This window comes from Danio rerio, chromosome 17 (genome assembly GCF_052040795.2).
Source record: "Danio rerio strain M-AB ecotype USA chromosome 17, GRCz13ab, whole genome shotgun sequence".
In the NCBI taxonomy this organism is placed as follows: Eukaryota; Metazoa; Chordata; class Actinopteri; order Cypriniformes; family Danionidae; genus Danio; species Danio rerio.
The window spans coordinates 27968487-27988256 of NC_141037.1; the positions used below are offsets into that span (position 1 = coordinate 27968487).

The window sequence follows — 19770 nt, forward strand, 5'->3', positions numbered from 1 at the left end:
GGTGGATTGCTGCAGAGATGGTTGTCCTTCTGTAAGGTTCTTCTCTCTCCACAGAAGAACACTGGAGCTCAGACAGAGTGACCTGTTTTTGATTGAGTGTCCTGTCTTAGAGGTCTACAGACAATTCCTTTGTTTTCATGCTTGGTTTGTACTTTGACATGCACTGTCAACCCTGGGACCTTAAAAAGACAGGTGTATGCCTTTTCAAATTATGTCCAATCAACTATATTTGTTTATATTTGTTAAATTTGGTGCTTTTTTGTGTATGCTTTGCTGTTGAAATGTTTAGCAAAGTGACTTTTTTTGAAAATGTTAGTAAACTAATATATACCTAATATATACAATAATTTATGTTATATAAATAATATATTGTTAGATCAATTACAGTACAATTACAGAATAATTCTTTTCATTTTTAAAAAGATTTTATTCTTGTTTATGTAAAGCACTTTGATTTACTATTGTGTATGAAAAGTGCTATATAAATAAACTTGCCTTTGCCTTTACAGAAATTACATTAATAAACTGGCAGTATTCGACTTTTTAATATAATGTTGATTTAATATTCATATAGTAATATATAATATATATCTTAATGTGGTTCTTATTTAATAAATATTTGATTATTTTTGGGGTGAAACAGTGGCTCAGCGGTTAGCACTGTCGCCCCACAACAAGAATGTCGCTGGTTCAAGCCCCAGTTGGGTTAGTTGAAATTTCTGTGTGGAGTTTGCATGTTTTCCCCATGTTCGCATAGGTTTCCTCCGGGTGCTCTGGTTTCCACAACAGTTCAAACACATGCTCTATAGTTGAATTGAATAAGCTTGGCCGTAGTGTAAAACATATGCTACAATAGTTAGCGGTTCATTTTGCTGTGGCGACCCCTGGTGAATAAAGGGACTAAGCTGAAAGAAAATTAATGAATGAGTAATTGATATTAGTAGTAGCAGTATTAAACTACTAAGTCAAAATTAAATCAGTTCATCATATAAAGTGATCATGTCATTAGATTAAACCAATTAATTAATACATTTTATTAATTTATTTAATTTAATTTGTAAAAAGATTAATCAAAATGCCTATTAAATGTTGGATGTTTAATGCTTAATTTTCCTCTAAAAAACAATACAGACTTTAATTTATATGTAAATAAGGATATTTATAGATATTTGCAGTGAAATATGGCCTAAAGTGTCATACAAGTTTTTTTTTTTTATTTATATTAATTATTATTATTTTCCTTCTTTATTTTTTTTCTGTTTACAGTGAAGTTCTTGGTTTGGCTTTCTATGAGAACGAATGGGAAATGATCTTTAGCATGATCCCCAAATGTAATTAACACATCCCTATGTAATCTTCAAAAACACACACCCTCCCCAATTCTCTCTGCAATTACACACACACACAGCGACAGCCCTCACCAAGACACTTTCTCCATCATCCATTTCTTCCTCCTCTCCTCTCTCAGATGCGCATGTGTGTGTGTGTGAGAGTGTGTGTGTGTGTGTGTTTGACTAGAGCGCCTCAGTTATCAGACTGCACTGATCTGGGTCGGGGGGAGAGAAGAGAGCACAAAAAAAGCAGAGGAAACGAGAGAAGAGCGAGGAGAAAGAGGAGAGGAGAAGAGAAGGGTGGGAGGGCTTTTCTCTTTTTGTTTTTCTTTCTTTCCCTCTATCCTCGGGACTCCAGCAGCAGGACAGGGGAGTTTGTGTGACTCTGAACACACCAGAGCAATTTACTTCAGTTTCTTCTTCACCTTTCCTGCTTTTTTACTTCTTTCTTCGGAGTGAAAGTCTAGACTGAGGTAAGAGTGTATTTGTGCATCTGTGATTACATGTTTACGACTCAACTGGTAGAATGAGATGCTTGCAACTCCACATGTCAAGGCTTTGATTTGGATTGAATGTAAATCTCCAATGCAAGGAATGATCTATGTTTTGGTGTTATGGGAGATGTTTTTTTAGACTGTCTCTATTTGCTTTTTCTCATCAGTTTGTTATACAAGACTGCGATCGTCTCCCATCTTTCAGTCCCTTACTCATGTCTGTGTGACCACTAAATAGCCCTTAAGTACAGCAGCGAGATGGTCTGTGGTTTGGGATGGTGGTTCAGTTTCAGGAAAAAAATGCAAAATGGCTTAGAAGATCCTCACAGTATGGATGAAATTTAAAGTTCTTCAGTGTTTTTGACATATTTTTGATTTTCATTTGTTGTGTCTTTATTTATTTTATCTGATATAATTACATTTTAAATAAAAAAATAATAATTATATAAAACAAAAAGCCTAATATTAATAATAAAATGTAAAATATTTGAAACAATCTGGTCATATTATTGTTTTAAAGTTAAATTATTATAGTAAACAAAAAATCAAAACCTATAATTAATTAAAATGCTAAATATTTCAGTAATTCTGCTGACACTGAAGGTTAAATAAAATATGTTAATCATATAAAATATAAAATCATAACAAATCATATTAAACTGCCAATTATTTATACAAATCTTGAATTATATTATATTATATTATATTTTATTATATTATATTATATTATATTATATTATATTATATTATATTATATTAGACAATCGTAATATTAAAAATGACATAAACGTTTTACTATTGTTGATAACATTTAAATATTTTAAACATGAAAAAAATAATTAGAAATAATTTATAACATTAAATGATAACATTATAATTTAATTGTAAAATATTGCATTAATATAAAACGTAAAATATCATGTACATGTGCCTCATATTGCTTTAACGCCATTATAATAGCATGGCTAGAGCTGATTTGAATTCAGTGCAATTCTAAGAGTGCAACAGAGACCGAAAGGAAACAGAGACAATGCAATTAGTGTTACTTCACTTGTTGAAGTTGACAATTAGATCTTGAGTTCATAATCACCATATTTCTGCTCAGTCCATAATCTCTCTCAGTCTTTCATCAACCCCTCTTTCTTTCTCTCTGTCTGTTTACCCCCTACGGCCCACATCTTTGCACGACTTCTCGGTTTTCATTCTATACCATTCAAGTTTGGATTCTTTTCTGTCTTTCCTTCTCTCTTTTCCATCTCTCTCCCTTTTCTCTTTCTTTCTCCCTCTATGGCTTTATCTGCGTGTCTCCTGGGAGCAGTTGGGACCCCTGCAAAGAGCCTGGGTCACATGACACCAGAGCCACCAACGCTAGAGCCAGAGAGACAGTGTGTACAGTAACACGAGCTCCACTAACACCGTAAACAGAGATACAGAGAACAAGATTTACTCAATTCACTGACCAACTGAAATACTGTAGAGAAATTATAACAGAAAATGTTTTCAAAAATTTGAAAGTGTTAAAATAACATCAATATTTCTATAATTTTATATAGTATATGTAGCAGAGGTCAGCTAGTAAGTGCTGTGCCATGCAGAAGGTCGCCGGTTCGATACCAGCTCGGAACGGGTTGGGTGGCTTGGACCGGCGGGGTTACATTGGTGCCGTGACCTGGATGGCAGTGGGGTTTTGGGGGGTGAGTGTAGCAGAGGCCAGCTTGTAAGTGCTGTGCAGGTAAACCTCGCTCCTCTGACCTCTAAAGGTGTTCTAGCGACAGACACTAGAGGCTATGGTATTTAGCCTCCCTGGTAAAGCACCTGACTCCCATGCGAAAGAACACCAGCTCGATAACAGTTCGGAGCGGGAAGGGTAGCTTAGGCCGGCAGCGTTACATATACAAAATAACATAATATGTAAGTATATAAGAGTATAATTTATTTTATAAATCATATAATTATAATTATATTAGAGCTGCACAATATATCATTTTGCCATCGATATCGCAACAAATGTGTCTCCGCAATAGTCAATGTTATATGCAATATGCAATATATATATATGGATATGCAATCTTACGTTGGGTTTATTGATAAACAATTGAAAAAACATGAGATTTGTGAAGACATTGCAAAGCTTAACCATAATAGATAGAACTTTTGTTGAATTTACATGAACAAATTAAATTTAGTTATGTTCAACTTAATGTTTTTAAAATAAGTGGTTGGAACAACTTTAATGGGATTTAAACAAATTGAGTAAATCTATCCAAGGAGTCAGGTCAAATTTTTTCATCTTTTTTATTTTTTTTTATTTTACTTGTTTCTTTGCTCTATTGTAACTATTCTTGCTTGCAATTTGTTTAACAACATCGTGCACCCCTACATTTTATATTATAAAATCATATGAGTTAATACATTTTAGCAAAAATGGATTTTATAAAATGATTAAAAGTGTAGTTTATATTCTAATTTTATATGAGTTGCTTTTGATGGTAAATACTAAAGAGTCTACCAATTTGAAAAAAATACTTTTAAATATTTAAGCATCATAAATATTTCAAAATTTTTATACAATAATACATTACATAATTTAACATGAAGGCAAGGCAGATGATTAAAGTATGATGTATTTACACAATTTAAAACTTATTATAAACAACTATATAGTCCTAATACAGATTTTATTTACTTTAAAATGTCTAGTGCAATTAAAATGATATATAACATTATATTTAAAACATTGGCCAGACAGTTTACTCTATAAATGGTCCATTTATTAACGTTTTTATTCTTAATGCAATATATTTTCTTATTTTTTTGACTTTGCAATAAAAAAAAATCGCAAGATCATCCTTGACTCGCCACGAGATTCACCATGCCACTTTATGACCACCATCCAAGCTGTCCTTTCCCTTTTCTCTGCATTTGCGCGCATGCACGTGCCAATATCCATTTTTTATCCTCTTCCCTCTATCCATCCCTCCTTCTCTCTTTCTCACCTCCTACGCCCTTGTTTAGCTCCTCCCTCCTTCTTCCACTCTCCCTTCTTTTTCCCCTCCGCTCCTCTCTTTCTCACCTTCGCTGTCTTTTTTTCACCTTTCTTAATCCCTCTCTTCATCTTCCTGGACATTTTCCCGCTCTCCGTTCTCTTCACACTCCCTTCTTCCTCCTTCTTCTCCTTCATCCATCCCTCCATCCTCTTCTCCTCAGTGCATAACGAGGGCCTGTTCAGCAGTCACAATCACAGCAGAGGTTTTTTTTTTTTCCTAAAAGAGCGTCTGTCATCTGATCTCCTGCGACAACCATCGCGTGTTGTTATAGGGACACTTTTCAGCTTTGATCGCCGCCTCTCTCTCCCCGGGGACCTGAACTCGCATCACTGGGCCCTTCAGCTGCAGATAAACACCGACTGAACATCTGAGAGTCTCAAACTTACTCAACTCTCTCTCCCCCTCAGTCTTCCCATTACCTCCAGGTGCTCGGTTCTTCCGTCTTTTTTCGGCTTTTTTGTACAACTGAAGCAGCCTGCTGTTCGTACATAATGAGAGGAGTTGAACTCTTATTTCCACGGTAAACCAATTTTGATGTCGTCTGATAAAAATAGAGGCAGGGCTTCAAGTGAGCATTTGGCGGGCTGAAGTGCCGCTCTCGTCTCGCTTCTGTGTGTGTGGAGTGTCAAAGCGGAGAGCAGCGAGTGTTAGCGGATAGCACATTTTCTTTGCTCGTATAAATAATTCTCTCTGAATAAAGGCAAATGTTTCCTGCTATCAATGAATCATCGGCTGAGATGAGGCTAACTTTCTTTCCCTCCTGCGTTTTTCTCATCTCGCTTTCTTATCTTGTCCTCACAACTATTTAAATGACGATGTATAGCCTACCACATTGAAAGAAAACGTTGAGCTAAGTGTGTGTGATAACTGGCAAGTTGTCTTTGTGGAACTGATAAAGTCAACCATTCTGATTAATTATAATTACTATTAATGTATGTGTCATTTATGTTTTTGAATTTATTTTTTGGAGCAAATTTGTGTTAAAAAAATCTGTGAAATTGTTGAAAATGATTTGTATTTTCCATAAGATTATTTTCGATTTTTTTATTTCTTAATTGATGTAATTTGTTAAATTGAGGGGGGCGTGGTGGTGTCTTTGTAAGAAGGTTTCATGTTCAAGTCCCGGGACTCCCGGCTGGGTCCGTTGGCATTTCTGTGTGGAGTTTGCATGTTCTCCCCGTGTTGGCATGGGTTTCCTCCGGGTGCTTCGGTTTTTCCCTACAAGTCCAATGACTATTGTGCTATAGATGAATTGGATAGGCTAAATTGTACATAGTGTATGTGTGTAAATGAGAGTGTATGGGTGTTTCTCAGTGATGGGTTGCAGCTGGAAGGGCATCCACTGCGTAAATCATATGCTTATATATAAGTTGGCGGTTCATTCCGCCGTGGCGACCCCTGATTAGTAAAGAGATTAAGCCAAATAGTAATGAAAGAATGAATTTGTTAAATTGTCTCTGATAAAATATTTAATTAAATGGGTTTTTGAAAATCAAAAATCTCTCTTCTTGCCCTCACAACAACTTAAATGGCATATTTTATACCACAATAAAAGAAAAAGTTGAGCTAAATGTGATAACTAGGAAGTTTTCTTTGTGGAACAAGATTTGGATAGATTAATCTTATTATTAATGCATGACCTTTTATTTTTTATTTTTTTTGGTTAAAAAAGGAATCTTCTGTGAAATTGTTGAAAAAGATTAGTATTTTTCTTAAGATTGTATGTTTTTTTAATATTTAAAAAGATTTTCATGCAATCTGTAATTAAATGGGTTTTCGAATACAAAAATTTTTCTCTCCCTCTCTCTTGCTCTATCTCATCTTGCCCTCACAACAGATGGAGTGTGAGAATCAACTGATTGACTGATAGCTCTGTTCTTCGCTTGTCAGCCATAATGAATAACCTTTGTGCTGAATGTCTGTAGAAACACAAGTGAGTTTGTCAGCACCTTGGGAGATAAATAACAGCGCTGTCATCTAGCACATCAGCCCCAAGTGCAGATCTTCCCAGGACTTAGCCGGGGAATGTGAGGTTTTTTTTCAGTCATCAGAGTTGGATTTTGACAGGTTTTAGAAGATTTTAATCTTAATTTTAATTTAAAGTTGGCAGTTTATCGCCAACTTTCACATCAAGGACAAGGCAGATGCTTAAAGGATGATGGATTTGCTCTTTGTGGAATGAGATAAAGTCAGAATTCTGCTGAATTATCAGCTCTTTTGATACTTCCAGATGTCCTCATTTGTCTTGGAGCTTTCATAAAGCACAGTACGGGGCTGTTGGTAATCTAAATAGATGGACCGACAGACAAGATGTAGGTAAATCAACTCTTCAGTCTGTATACGATGCTTTCCCAGTACACAGTATGCAAATGAGTGTGCAATCTTTAAAATCAAGCTTTCAAAATGACATATAGAAGAAACATTTTGGTAATGAAAAAGTTCCACAAATGTTAAAGGTTCTTTAGAGAAGCATCGATGCCAATACAGAACCTTAATTTTTAGAAACATAGTAGATCATTCATTCATTTTCCTTGTTTATCAAGGGTCACCACAGCAGAATGAACTTCCAACTATTCCAGTATATGTTTTACACAGTGGATGCACTTCCAGCCACAATCCAGAACTGGAAAACACCCATGCAGTCTTGCATTCACACACACACCTAAACACTACAGTCAATTTTGTTTATTCAATTCACCTATAGCGCATGTCTTTGGACTGTGGGGGAAACCAGAGCACCCGGCAATAACCCACACGAACACGAGGAAAACAAGCTAACTCCAACCTAGATGATCTTTTAATATGTTAAAAATGGGGAAAATCTCAGAAGGCACTTCATAGTGAGATCAATAATGGTCACATATATTGCTGAGTCATTCCAAACTGAAGTAGTCAAAACTGACCTCTTGAAAGGGAGGATCCTTTGGAATTTTAAAAGGTGAAAGTGATGAACATTTTAGACTCCTATTCAGTTTATGACAGAAGTGGCATGTTGACAGAGAAGCTTGTTCCAGTTTTTTTGTGGGGGGTCTCTACAACTTTCATTACTTCAAATTCACTCTGACAAAAACCTGCATTATATGTATGAGAATGTGATACAGCCAATCTCTGAATGACATACTTCAGATTTGGTTAAAATGTACAACCAATGGACATTTTATATCTTATAACACCACAGATGCTGACAGATTTCTAAGAGCTGAACAAAACTTAGATTTTTTCCTCATACTGTACAAGAAAACGTGGTACATTTGTTAACCGATTAGTTGCATTTCATAATAGCCTACAAATGATATTCAAAGCCATTTCTGAATAAAGTGTACTATTTTGTAGTGTAAATTATCAAGGTCAAATGTATTCAAACAACCATCAAAGACCAGCTTTTTCACCAGTTTGGTTTGAAGTTAAAAAATGTAAAAAAAAAAAAAAAAAAAGCACAATAACGCTTTCCAATCTTGATAAAAAAAATAAAAAAAAACCACAGGGTTCTGTGTAGTTTTGCAGCTATTGGAGAAGAAACAAAAGCTGCTTTTCTCTGTATCATTTTCAACTATTGTTATGAGTTTATGTAAATTGCATGAGCATATTTCATAACTGTACATAAAAAAAGTTCTGTACAGTGATTATGCATCAGATGTAAACTAAAATGTGTCTCTCCTTCATCTGTTGTGATCGACCAAAACATATCTAATGCCAAATGTAAACAGCGCCAGTAAGGTCAAGAGTGCACAGGTCAACAGATGTAGTATGTACTAGGATCTAAAACACATCATGTAAAGAATTCAAAGTTCTTAAAGCGATAGTTCAGCCAAAAATGATCTTTTGTTGAACATAAAACAGGATAATCTATCTAAAAAATGTCAATGACTGCTTTTCCCCAACATTCTTCAATATATCTTCCTTTGATAGAAGATAGAACTTAAACAGGTTTAAAATAAGTGGATGAGTAAATGATGGCCGAATTATCCCTTTAATCATATTCAGCACATGCTGTAGGATTTCATATGCAGCTAGAGCTTTTATGAAGAGAAAACTAACCATAGATCTATAATCTGTAGTTAATACTCTCAATCAGCTTTAATCTTCCTCCACCAAGTCGTTTAATGTAATTTTCGAAGTTAAACCTAAAGAAATCCCATAATTATTCTTTACATTAATCCTTGTGGATTTTAGAGGAATACTGAAAAACTGCTGAAAGAAAAAAATCATATAAAGACTCTACCTCCTGTCTTAGAATTACATTCTCTGTTTCCCAGGCAAGTGTAAGTGAGTGGCCATTTGTGCTGGACAAGGATGGCTTTTTCCTGGTGTCTCTGCCTGGCGGTGGCTCTGTTTTCTGGTCCCGGCACCATCCATGCCCTGGCACCAGAAAATGAAGTGACGTTACACCCCACAACATGGCTGAGTGAGAACAGGGTTACACCGGTGCATCTGCCTAAAGGACGAGCTCGCAGGTAAACACACGCATACAAACACACAGTGTACCTGTAAAAAAAAAATAGAGAAATTGAATAAGGACAAAGATGGCCGAGAGATCAATCATATATACAAACACTGACTGTTTTAAAGTTTCTATCTTGAGTAGAAAAGAAATGGAAGAGTGGAAGAGTTTAAATCAACATTGTCTTCCTCCAGAGAGAGATCACTAATACTGCATAATCACTTAGCCGGGAACAGGTACAAAGTCACAGAAAACTGATATCTGTCCTGTAGAACGTAGGGTTTAAAGCAAGTAGAAGGATAGACAAAATAATAAAAAATATATATTTTTAATATTAAATATATTTCTTAAACTATTTCTTGAAATTATTTTTAAATCAGTAAACTGAAGTAAAAGATAACAAGACATATTTAAAAACAATAAGCATGCCCAAATTACTAAATAATACTAGCAATAAATAGGGATCAAATACAAACATACTGTAAATGGATTTAGCTTTAAGTATCATCAAATACTTCCAGCAGTTTTTATTAATGGCTTAAAAGTTTTAGCTTTTATTTCAAATTTAAAGTTTAAATTATTTTCTTATGCTTTATTAATTTTATAAATTGTTTACTAAATAGTAAATATGTTTAAATGTTATTTTAATTTCTTTTGTTTTAAACTAAACATTATATCTGAAATACATTCACTACCTGACAAAAATCTTATTGCCTATTCAGTTTTTAGGGACAATAAATGATAATTTGACTTTGATCATTTAGTATCACAGTGGCTTTTATGAAAGGCAAAGGCCTCTAGGCTTATTAGACCAAAATAAAATATGACCATGCCTTGATTTTGAATATAATTAGGACAATAAGGTCTGACCTTGCTTAGACAAAAGTCTTGTCAAATAACAAAAATAATGTACAGTATAAAATATAAAGTCATGGTACAGTTGAAAATAAATTAATGTTGTGTATGACTCTCATGAGCCTGGAGGACTGCATCCATACATCTCTACAATGACTCAAATAACTTATTAATAAAGTCATCTAGAATGGCAAAGAAAGCATTCTTGCAGGACTCTCAGAGTTCATCAAGATTATTTGGATTCATCTTTAAAGCACCCCAGACATGCTTAATAATGTTCATTTCTGGTGATTGGGCTGGCCAATCCTGCAGCACCTAGACCCTCTTTGCCTTTAGGAACTTTGATGTGGAGGCTGAAGTATGAGAAGGAGCGCTAACCTGCTGAAGAATTTGCCTTCTCCTGTGGTTTGTAATGTAATGGGCAGCACAAATATCTTGATACCTCAGGCTGTTGATGTTGTCATCCACTCTGCAGATCTTTCGCACGCACCCAAGCTGAATGTAACCGCAAACTATGACTGATTTCTGTGAGAATCTTGGGTCCATGTGGGTTCCAATAGGTCTTCTGCAGTATTTGTGATGATTGGGATGCAGTTCAACAGATGATTCATTGCAAAAACCTACCTTCAGCCACTTTTCCTAATGATCTATGAAGTCCAGTTAATTGACAACAAGACTTTTGTCAGGTGGTGTAGATATTTTTTTCCACAAGTGAAAAAGTCCACATAAATTATTTTTATGATATTCTGAAATAAACAATGGGTCATTACTTAATCCAATCTGTTTGATTTCTCTCAATTCTTAAAACCTATCCACAGATTTCCCAATTGCCTCTCAATCAAATCCACTAAATTCCGACAGCTAAACCTGCAGCCTTGTCTTTCCATTAGCAACCTCATAACATAGGTGGTGTCAGACTTTAGACCGAACACAAGAAACCGAGAGACGAGCAGAGCGTTTCAATGCACGGCTGTAGGGCAAGAGCTGCTCATAAATCAAATGAATTAATCTACTAAAAGATCATAACTGTACCCTCCACACAAAACTCTCACAAAAAAAAGCATTAAAACAGTAAAAGCGGAAAGCATCTGCCAGAAATCCCTCAAACTAAAACTTCTTCCTTTTATTTTATCATCAAGGTCAAAGTTAAACCTGATTACCAGAAGAATGAAATCAATATTATGATAATGTGCTATACTGGAGAGTCAGCGGCATGCAAATAGGAGGTTCAAATTGCATTAAACAAGCGCAGAGTATTAAATCTAATGTCTGACTATTTCCATACAAATAATATAATGTGTGACTGAAGATGCTGAACACCCCTGACTGAAGTCAGTCAGTCGCACAAACCGGGTTTCAAGGTCAGAGGAAGTGTTGCTTGCCAAATGGTTGGTGTTACCAGAGGGAGGTTCGCCAGATTCTGCCCAGTGTGATGTTATTCACCGAGGGGGAGTGAATGCGTTTCCTGCCGCTCCAGTGATGGTGCACCTGGCATCAACTGTGATCTGTAAACATTGGGGCTTGTGGAGATGCATATCTGAGCGGCGGCGATGGATCGATAAAAGCTTATCAGAGATCAGTCATTCTGGAGTCATTGCTTGTGTTTCTTCTCACCTTCATTAGCGGATCAACCTGTGCAAACAACAAGCCTGTCAAACAGTCCCCGAGGGAAGCTTCATGGCATGTTTGTTTAAAGCGTCAAGTCTACTTTTAGCTATTCATTTTTTTAAGGTGATTTTACACTACACAAATATGACTTTCTGTTTTCACAAACACTTTTCAATTCAAGATACTTTTACTTGCCATGTAAAGTAATAAAATACACTCGCCGGCCACTTTATTAGGTACACTTGTCCAACTGCTTGGTCAAGAATCTGCTACAGTTCAAACCGAGCATCAGAATGGGAAAGAAAGGTGATTTAAGTGACTGTACGTGGCATGGTTGTTGGTGCCGGATGGGCTGGTCTGTGTATTTCAGAAACTGCTGATCTACTGGGATGTTCACGCACAACCATCTCTAGGGTTTACAGAGAATGGTCAGCTAAAAACAGAAAACTGAGACTACAGTTCATACAGGCTCACCAATTAAGCATCTTGTCAACACCACAGCCTACCTGAGTATTGTTGCTGACCATATCCATCTCTTTATGAACACAGTCTACCCATTTTCTGATGGCTACTTCCAGCAGGATAACACACGGTGTCATAAAGCGTGAATCATCACAGACTGGTTTCTTGAACATGACAATGAGTTCACTGTACTCAAATGGCCTCCACGGTCACGAGTTCTCAATTCAATAGAGCACCATTGGAATGTGGTGGAAAGGGAGATTTGCATCATGGGTGTGCAGCCGATAAATCCACAGCAACTGCTTGATGCTATCATGTCAATATGGACCAAAATCTCTGAGGAATATTTCCAGTACCTTGTTGAATCTATGCAATGAAGGATTAAGGCAGTTCTGAAAGCAAAAGTGGGTCCAACCTGGTACCCATAAGGTATACCTAATGAGTGGCCGGTAAGTGTATATAATCTTGTTTTCCCATAATTTATTTAAATTTATGTTTGTTTAAAGTCTCTTTATATTTCAATTTGAAGTGGTTGCAGTTTTACAGATATCTTCAAAAGATCTTCTTTTGTGTTCAACAGAAGAAAGAAAGTCACACAACTTTTTGTAACAAGTAATGAGTAAATGATGACAGAATGTTTAGTTTTGGGAGAACTATTGCTTTGAGCAGTCTAAATGTATTGTATGGTCTGTAGAAGATGTAGGACCAAACAAAAGTCTAATTAAAATGTTTGTTTGTCCTGCCTGTTAAGATGTGGATTTGCCGATCTCTGCACTACCTGTTTATGCAGACAGGTCAAGTAATAGCTGAAAATGTCAACTCTCTTACGAAACAATAAGCTGAGCACTTGAGCTCCTCTGCAGTTTTCTATCTATTAGTGCATTATAAAAAATGCCAGGCAAAAAGCACTGCGTCATGCTGTTGGTGTTTTAAAAATGTGCCGCTCATTGGCAATAACAGAAAAAGGCATGTGCTTCTGGATGAAAGGTTTTGGTGGTGATACCATGCGCTTACTGGTGAATAAGACATGAAGTATTCTCTATCATCTTGTTAATTCTGGTCTTAGGTCTACCACAAAGTCTGTGTTTTGGAGGAGCCCTGGCTTTGGACAGTAATTATCCAGCAAAGGCAGGACTGTTAGCTTTAGCAGGTGCTAGCCTCTCCGAAAGTACCTACCCTACCTTTATGCTCACTTTCAAATGCCACGATAGGGTATATTTGTTTGTTTTACACAGCATTATATTTTATAATTAGTTTTTCTTAACACTTTTTTTCCTTTTCTAATTACATACAAGGAATATTTTACCCCCAAAATTAAAAATTTTGTTATTCACTCAGCCTTATGTTCTTCTAAACCTGTCTGCTTTCTTTTATGAAACATAAAATGGTGGTCATTTTAAACAATTCTGGTTATCAAATAGTTTTGGTGAAGATCAAAGGTTCAATCTGGTTGCATGTTTTAAACAAATGGAAATATTTTCTGGCGTCCTTCATTATATAATTGATTAAGGAATGAAACATCTCTGTGCTGCTCTGAGATTGCATCTTTGTTGAAAGTATTTTTGTTGATGAAATGGAGTCTATAATGTGATGTAACGTAAGTATATTGATCAGTTGCACATTTGAAAGCATGCTAACATTCCTGAAAACAGCATCTTACGTTGCTTAACTTTGATACTATATGCACTTTTTAAAGGGCCATGACACCCCCCCCCATTTTTGGTTCAGGTCTACCTCAGAATTAAAAAAAAAAATACAGCATAATGAGCGTGGAGCTCCACGATCAGAGGCAGGAGTGGCCGTGGCCAGCAGAGCAGGGGAGAAGCAGAGGAGCGAATAACTGTTGTCAGTCGGCTCAAAAAATGAGACAAACCGTCAGGGGACGCATGAGTTTAGAGTTTACAAAGTTAAAATAAAAAGAAATAAGCAGTGATTTAATGCCCTGCTACATTTGTTATTCGTAATTTCATATACACACAACCACAACTTAAAATGAAAGATAATCGTGTTCATGTAAACACCATAAATTACCACTTCTCCCTCAATCCCCGGGTCTAAATGCAGACTCAGTGCAGCAGGTCTCTTGCCCTGCCTATTTCAACCATTAGCCCTGCTGATAATCTGGAGGATTTAGGTGAACACAGCAGCACGGCGATGTGTCTAAATGTGAATGAACTCCTGATAAAAGACGTCTGCCATTCTCCAATTCTCGTACTGCTCTCCAGAAGAAAAAAATGCTTGCTGCACAAAAACAGCTTTGCTGTATCGGCCCTGACAGGATTGTGGGGAAAACATGCAACAAACTCCATGGATCATAGAAACAACCACATACTACCCTTCATGAACGGCTAAATAAGTTACTGTGTGCAGTGGGTCCCTGGACGCGGTCTCACCCAGTCATTAACATAGGGTCTCACAGCTTGTCACTGGAAGGTCTGTCTTCCCTTTGGAAAGCATGTGCAGTCATGAATTATTAAGAAACAGGGTCTTCACATAGGATAAGAAAACTCCGCTATGAATAATAATGAGAAACTGACGCGTCATCTTTGCACTTTCAGTTTGCGCTACGTCACAGACTTTGATCTCGCCCCAAAAATCATTTAAACCCGGAAGATGAAATTAGCGGACAAAAGCTCAAAATTATCCAGTTTTCCCCACAATTAAAGCTGACAGGTGCTAACATTGTCTTAACTGATGCTCAACACACACAAATGTTAAAATCTCAACAACAAAAAAAGTACTCAAGGGTTTCTTGAACCTTTAAAGCGAATAAATATCAAAGGTTGATATAGGTGATCACTGACCTTCTTTGCATAAAAAAACTTTTAAAAAAAATATATATATATTTTTTTTTTTTAATTTCCATGACAATTTAAAGAAAACAAAAGAAGTTTGGAATGATACAAATGTAAATAAACTATGACAGATTTTTATTGTTTTATTTTTTTGATGAACTAGCCCTCTTCATAACTATCTTTTTACAAGGGAGTTTTCTGCTAGACACAATACACAGTAGATCCCAAATGTCCATGTGCAAAGACATGTCAGGTGAGGTGGAACTGATCAGTGGCTATTAAAAGTCATTTTCCCATTTGTTTCTATTGTTGAGATAGTTATGAAGGATGTTTAGGAGCCAGGAAGTTTTGGTGGACGTTGACAAATTTTATTCTTCTTTTAGATAATTGTGAATCGCTGTCATGTAATACAAAAGAGTACATTATATTTTAATGTGACATGTTTAGACTGGTACAAAATGTTAAATGAGGTTGTTTGATGGATTGATTTTGAACAAATGGTTTATTTAGGGACCTATGAATAGATTTTTTTCTCATTAACAACCAGACCAAAGCTTATCCTATTTGCTGTGTCTAATACACACTGATACGGATCTGTGTTTCAGGCTGTATTTCACACTAAAGAAGAAAGCTGATTTGCTGTCTGTTACTGTGAGCCCATGTGCGGTGCCCATCGAATGGAATCTGGCTGTTCGAACCCTGAAGGACAAACCACCTAAGAAAGCACACTGTGAGTTTGTGTGGTTATGTATGCTTATTGATGGACTTGTGTCTGCTTGAAGGTAAAGTATGTTTGCGCATGCATGTAAAGTATGTTTGTGTATAGGGAGTTCTGACATAGGCTTACCAATGGCTAACAGACAACTCAGGGATTCTGTATCCAAAGGGTGGACGGGTTACATCCCTTCAGAGGCTCTAATGAAGAAGCAGAGCAGTCGCTTGAGGCTCACTGATTTAATTAGCAGGTGTAAAACTGCTGTTGTGTTGCTTTAGGGCCTCTGTGGACAGACACTTCTTCTCTTATCCATTTCCAAATCTTCAGGCTGTTTCCCTGATAGAGAGGATAAAAACATTTCAAACAGAAACAAAGAGACAACATATGCAAGCACAGTCTGGATAAACACTGACATCTGTTATTAATTTGAAAGGTTTTTTGTAACACTGTACAATAAGATTCTGTTTGTTAGCATCAAATGGAATTCTTTATCCTGAATGCATAATAATGAACAACACAAATGAGTCTACATTGTGCCAAACGTTAATACAGACACACAAACACAACCATTTTGTTGCATAATATGCATTGAAGTTATCGATTTGATGCAAGATATGCTTGACATGTTTAACAGAACCAGAAAGATCCTGCAATTCTGCACACTACTTTCAACATCATGAACATGCAGTGAAATGAAGGGGTAGTCTGGCAGGCAAAGCAGCATTATAAAGTCATAATGTGACATATAAATGATTTAGACTGTGAACTCAGGGGTCCCCATCTACACCTTTAAATTATTCACTTTGATTACCAAACGTTCCCTCTAAAAGTGTGCCGACAAAAGTAATGATGGTTTGCATGGAAAAACAGCCTTCTGCATGCATGCCGTCCAAATGTTTTTTGGCTCCTTTTGATTAGAGTCGTCTTTTGAAAATGCTTGATCTTGATCTGAAATGCTTCGTTTCTACAGGGAGCTCCAAGAAGAGTATGCCTGAGGTTTGGTGGAAAGGTTCTGGAAGAGAAGTTAGGATTTACAGCTACACTGGCAATGCCGTAGACACCTACACAGGTCCCGCCTACACTCCAGCATCCATCTACATCCTGAGGTTGAAGTCAAACGAGCAGGACACGCAAGTTTCGGTATACCTTCATGAAGGTCCTGGTCCCTCTGGAGCTTTCCCAGAGCTGCCATCGGATCCCAGAGTGCACACATTAGGGGTGGGTATGACCAGTGTCACCTTGAACTGGGCTCCGAGCTCATCTGTAGTTGTTAAAGATGATCACCGACCACATCACGAATACTGCGTCTTAGTAAACCACAAACACAACTATCGAAGTCTATGCGCTGCTCGTGAGGGAATCCGAAAGGAGATACAGAGTGTGCAGAAGAGACAGAGGAGAGATAAACAAAGCAAAGAGATTGTATGGGCAACACTTAAAGACTGGTGGTGGAGGCAGCCGGATACCATCAAGAATCGTGAATCATCTGACAAATTTGAGGACCCTGGATGTGTTTGCAGGGATGTTGAAAGTGTGTGCACGGTTTCTGACCTGCTTCCGGATACACAGTACTATTTCGATGTGTTTGTAGTTGACAGGGTTAATGGCACAAGTGCAGCCTACACTGGCACATTTGCCCGGACACATGAGGAGGCTCGTCCTGCTGTCACAACCTTAAGGGAAAACCAGGTCAAATGGGTTACTATAAGTGGGGACGCAAGCAGCCTACAGGTAGACCAGTTCCGATTCAAACCTCGCGGATGGCAACAAAACGGCCTGCTGACCTTGCACACCTGCAATGGGACTAGTAAAGTTAGAGCCACAGTCTCTGGTAAAGGACAGATTTTGACATCTCAAGAGGTGGGACACCAGCTGGCCCAGATATGGTTGCATGGTGCCTCGTCTTATCTCATCCAGCTCCAGGCCTTGGCTCCAGGTCCCTCATTAACAATCCCTAAAGGTGATTCAGGCAAGTCCAAATTCTGTCTCAAAATGCAGGCATCATCAGCGTACCACCGCCGTGCAGTGCCTGTGTTTCCCACTACATTACAGATTAAGTCTTTCAACAAGTTGCGGACCTGCAATTCAGTCACTCTAGCCTGGATGGGAACCGAAGAACGGAGTCTCTACTGTGTTTACCGAAGACAGATCCCACTTAACAGCAAACACACATCAACGGATCGCTGCATCGACCCAGAGTCTCGTCCTGCAAATGAAAGAGTCCTCTGTAAGTATTTCCAAGAGTTGAATCCACGTCGGGCAGTCACAACAGCAGTGATCGGTGAACTGGAACCAGGGTTGCTATACGTGTTTGACGTCTACCTTATGAGACGCTGGGGACTTCCAATTAAGTACCACAGCAAGACGGTGAGAACCAGAAATGAATGTTGAGTGGACAGTCTTGCTCTCAGTGGAGGACTCATTAGAGAGACATATGCCACAAGGACGCCAATGAAACGCCAGAGAGGAATCTGTTGGGGACCGAAATCTGGTGTGGTCCAACGTGGCCACTGAAAGTCATGAACACATATTATGCCAACACACAGACACACAAATACCAAGAGAGGTGAGACCAAGCTCACACCAGCAAAAACTAATTTACTTTATGATGTTCCCATATTACATTTGTGTTGTTGTTGTTGTGTGTAATGTCATCTCTATTGTTGATTATACAGTATTGAGTGTCTGAATAACAGAAACTCTCTCGTCTCTTACACAAAGAGGACCGTGCCAAAATATGCAAGAGAAACAGCCGGAGGGCTTTGAGGACCAGTGCTAAGCAGAGCTGTATCAGATCTCTCAATCTGCCACCAGTATCAGAAAGACACTATGCGAGGGAGGGGCGAGAGAGAGCAAAAGAGCTGTGTGAAGTCAGTGTGTTGATTATGCTCTGCTAAAGCATGCAGCAGGGGAAAAAAAACGAGTTAGCGCTTCGTTGTCTGTGATGTGATTGTTGTGCTGCGCTTCTGCGCACTAATAAAAACACAGTTACCAACCAGACATGAAAATGATCTGTAGATGTGTCACGCTTTGACATTCATCAAGGGCAATGGCTGTTTATGTTCCTGAATGTAAATTTAAATAATTAAGGTTATATCGGTGAACGCAATTCAGTGTTGAGCCTCACAACATTAACCACTGCAGTAATAATACAGATTTAAAAATAAATCAACAAGACGTGAACTCTTTGTGCAAATATTTACAAACAACTTTGGATACTGCAGTCCCACAGACATCAAACATGTTCCAGTAGCTCCCTCTGCAGTCCAAATAAGGAATGGATACCAGACAGTGTAGGGCAGGGGTTTCCAAACGGTCCTGTAGGGCTGGTGTCCTGTATAGTTTAGCTCCAACTTGCTTCAACACACCTGCCTGGAAGTTTCTAGTATACCTGAAAAGAGCTTGATTAGCTGGCTCAGGTGTGTTTAACTGGGGTTGGAACTAAAATATGTTAGACACCGGCCCTCAAGGACAGAGTTGGGACACCCCTGGTTTCGGGCATGCATGGGTCTCAAACTCAATTGCTGGAGGGCCGCAGCTCTGCATAGTTTCAAACATAGCGGATCAAACTAATCAAGGTGTTCGAGAATCTTTTAAACAACTTGATTAGTTGAATAAGCTTTGTTTGATTAGGGTTGGAGCAAAACTGTAAAACTGTGCAGAGCTGATGCCCTCCAGGAACTGAGTTTGAGACCCATGGTATAGAGAATATGAAAGCCAGAGGTGGAGAGTTTGAAATTGAATGTTTCCAATCAGTTTAATAAAAAGATTTATACAGTAGATATAAGACCACAGAACCCCACCTCTGCAACTTCCTTGTGTCCATCAATTTTCCATGCTTTTGAGGTCAGAGGATTGAGATTAACTGGCTTCCATTATACCCCCTTAAACCTAACTCAGATCCAGGTCATGGGACCAGTGTAACTGCTCTGATTCTACTAGCGCCGCAGAATTCAACCAACACTAGGAGTCAAGCACACTAATAAATATACTAAAGCCCACAGGCCTTACTGTGTCAGTCA

General features: G+C 37.7%; 1 protein-coding gene across 2 annotated transcripts; it reads left to right on the forward strand.

Annotated features, from left to right (window-relative positions):
• The first annotated feature begins 1526 nt into the window (after positions 1–1526).
• On the forward strand, positions 1527–18756 carry ndnfl (neuron-derived neurotrophic factor, like). Of its 2 annotated transcripts, none has more exons than XM_087290609.1 (4): positions 1527–1804; positions 9129–9326; positions 15639–15763; positions 16719–18756. In XM_087290609.1, the coding sequence occupies exons 2-4, from the start codon at positions 9166–9168 to the stop codon at positions 18137–18139; spliced, it is 1707 nt and encodes a 568-aa protein (XP_087146735.1). In that variant the 5' UTR covers positions 1527–1804; positions 9129–9165; the 3' UTR covers positions 18140–18756. The 2 variants fall into 2 exon arrangements, with proteins under 2 accessions (XP_087146735.1, XP_087146736.1); XM_087290610.1 differs by lacking the exon at positions 1527–1804 and adding an exon at positions 5278–5392.
• The last annotated feature ends 1014 nt before the right edge of the window (positions 18757–19770 follow it).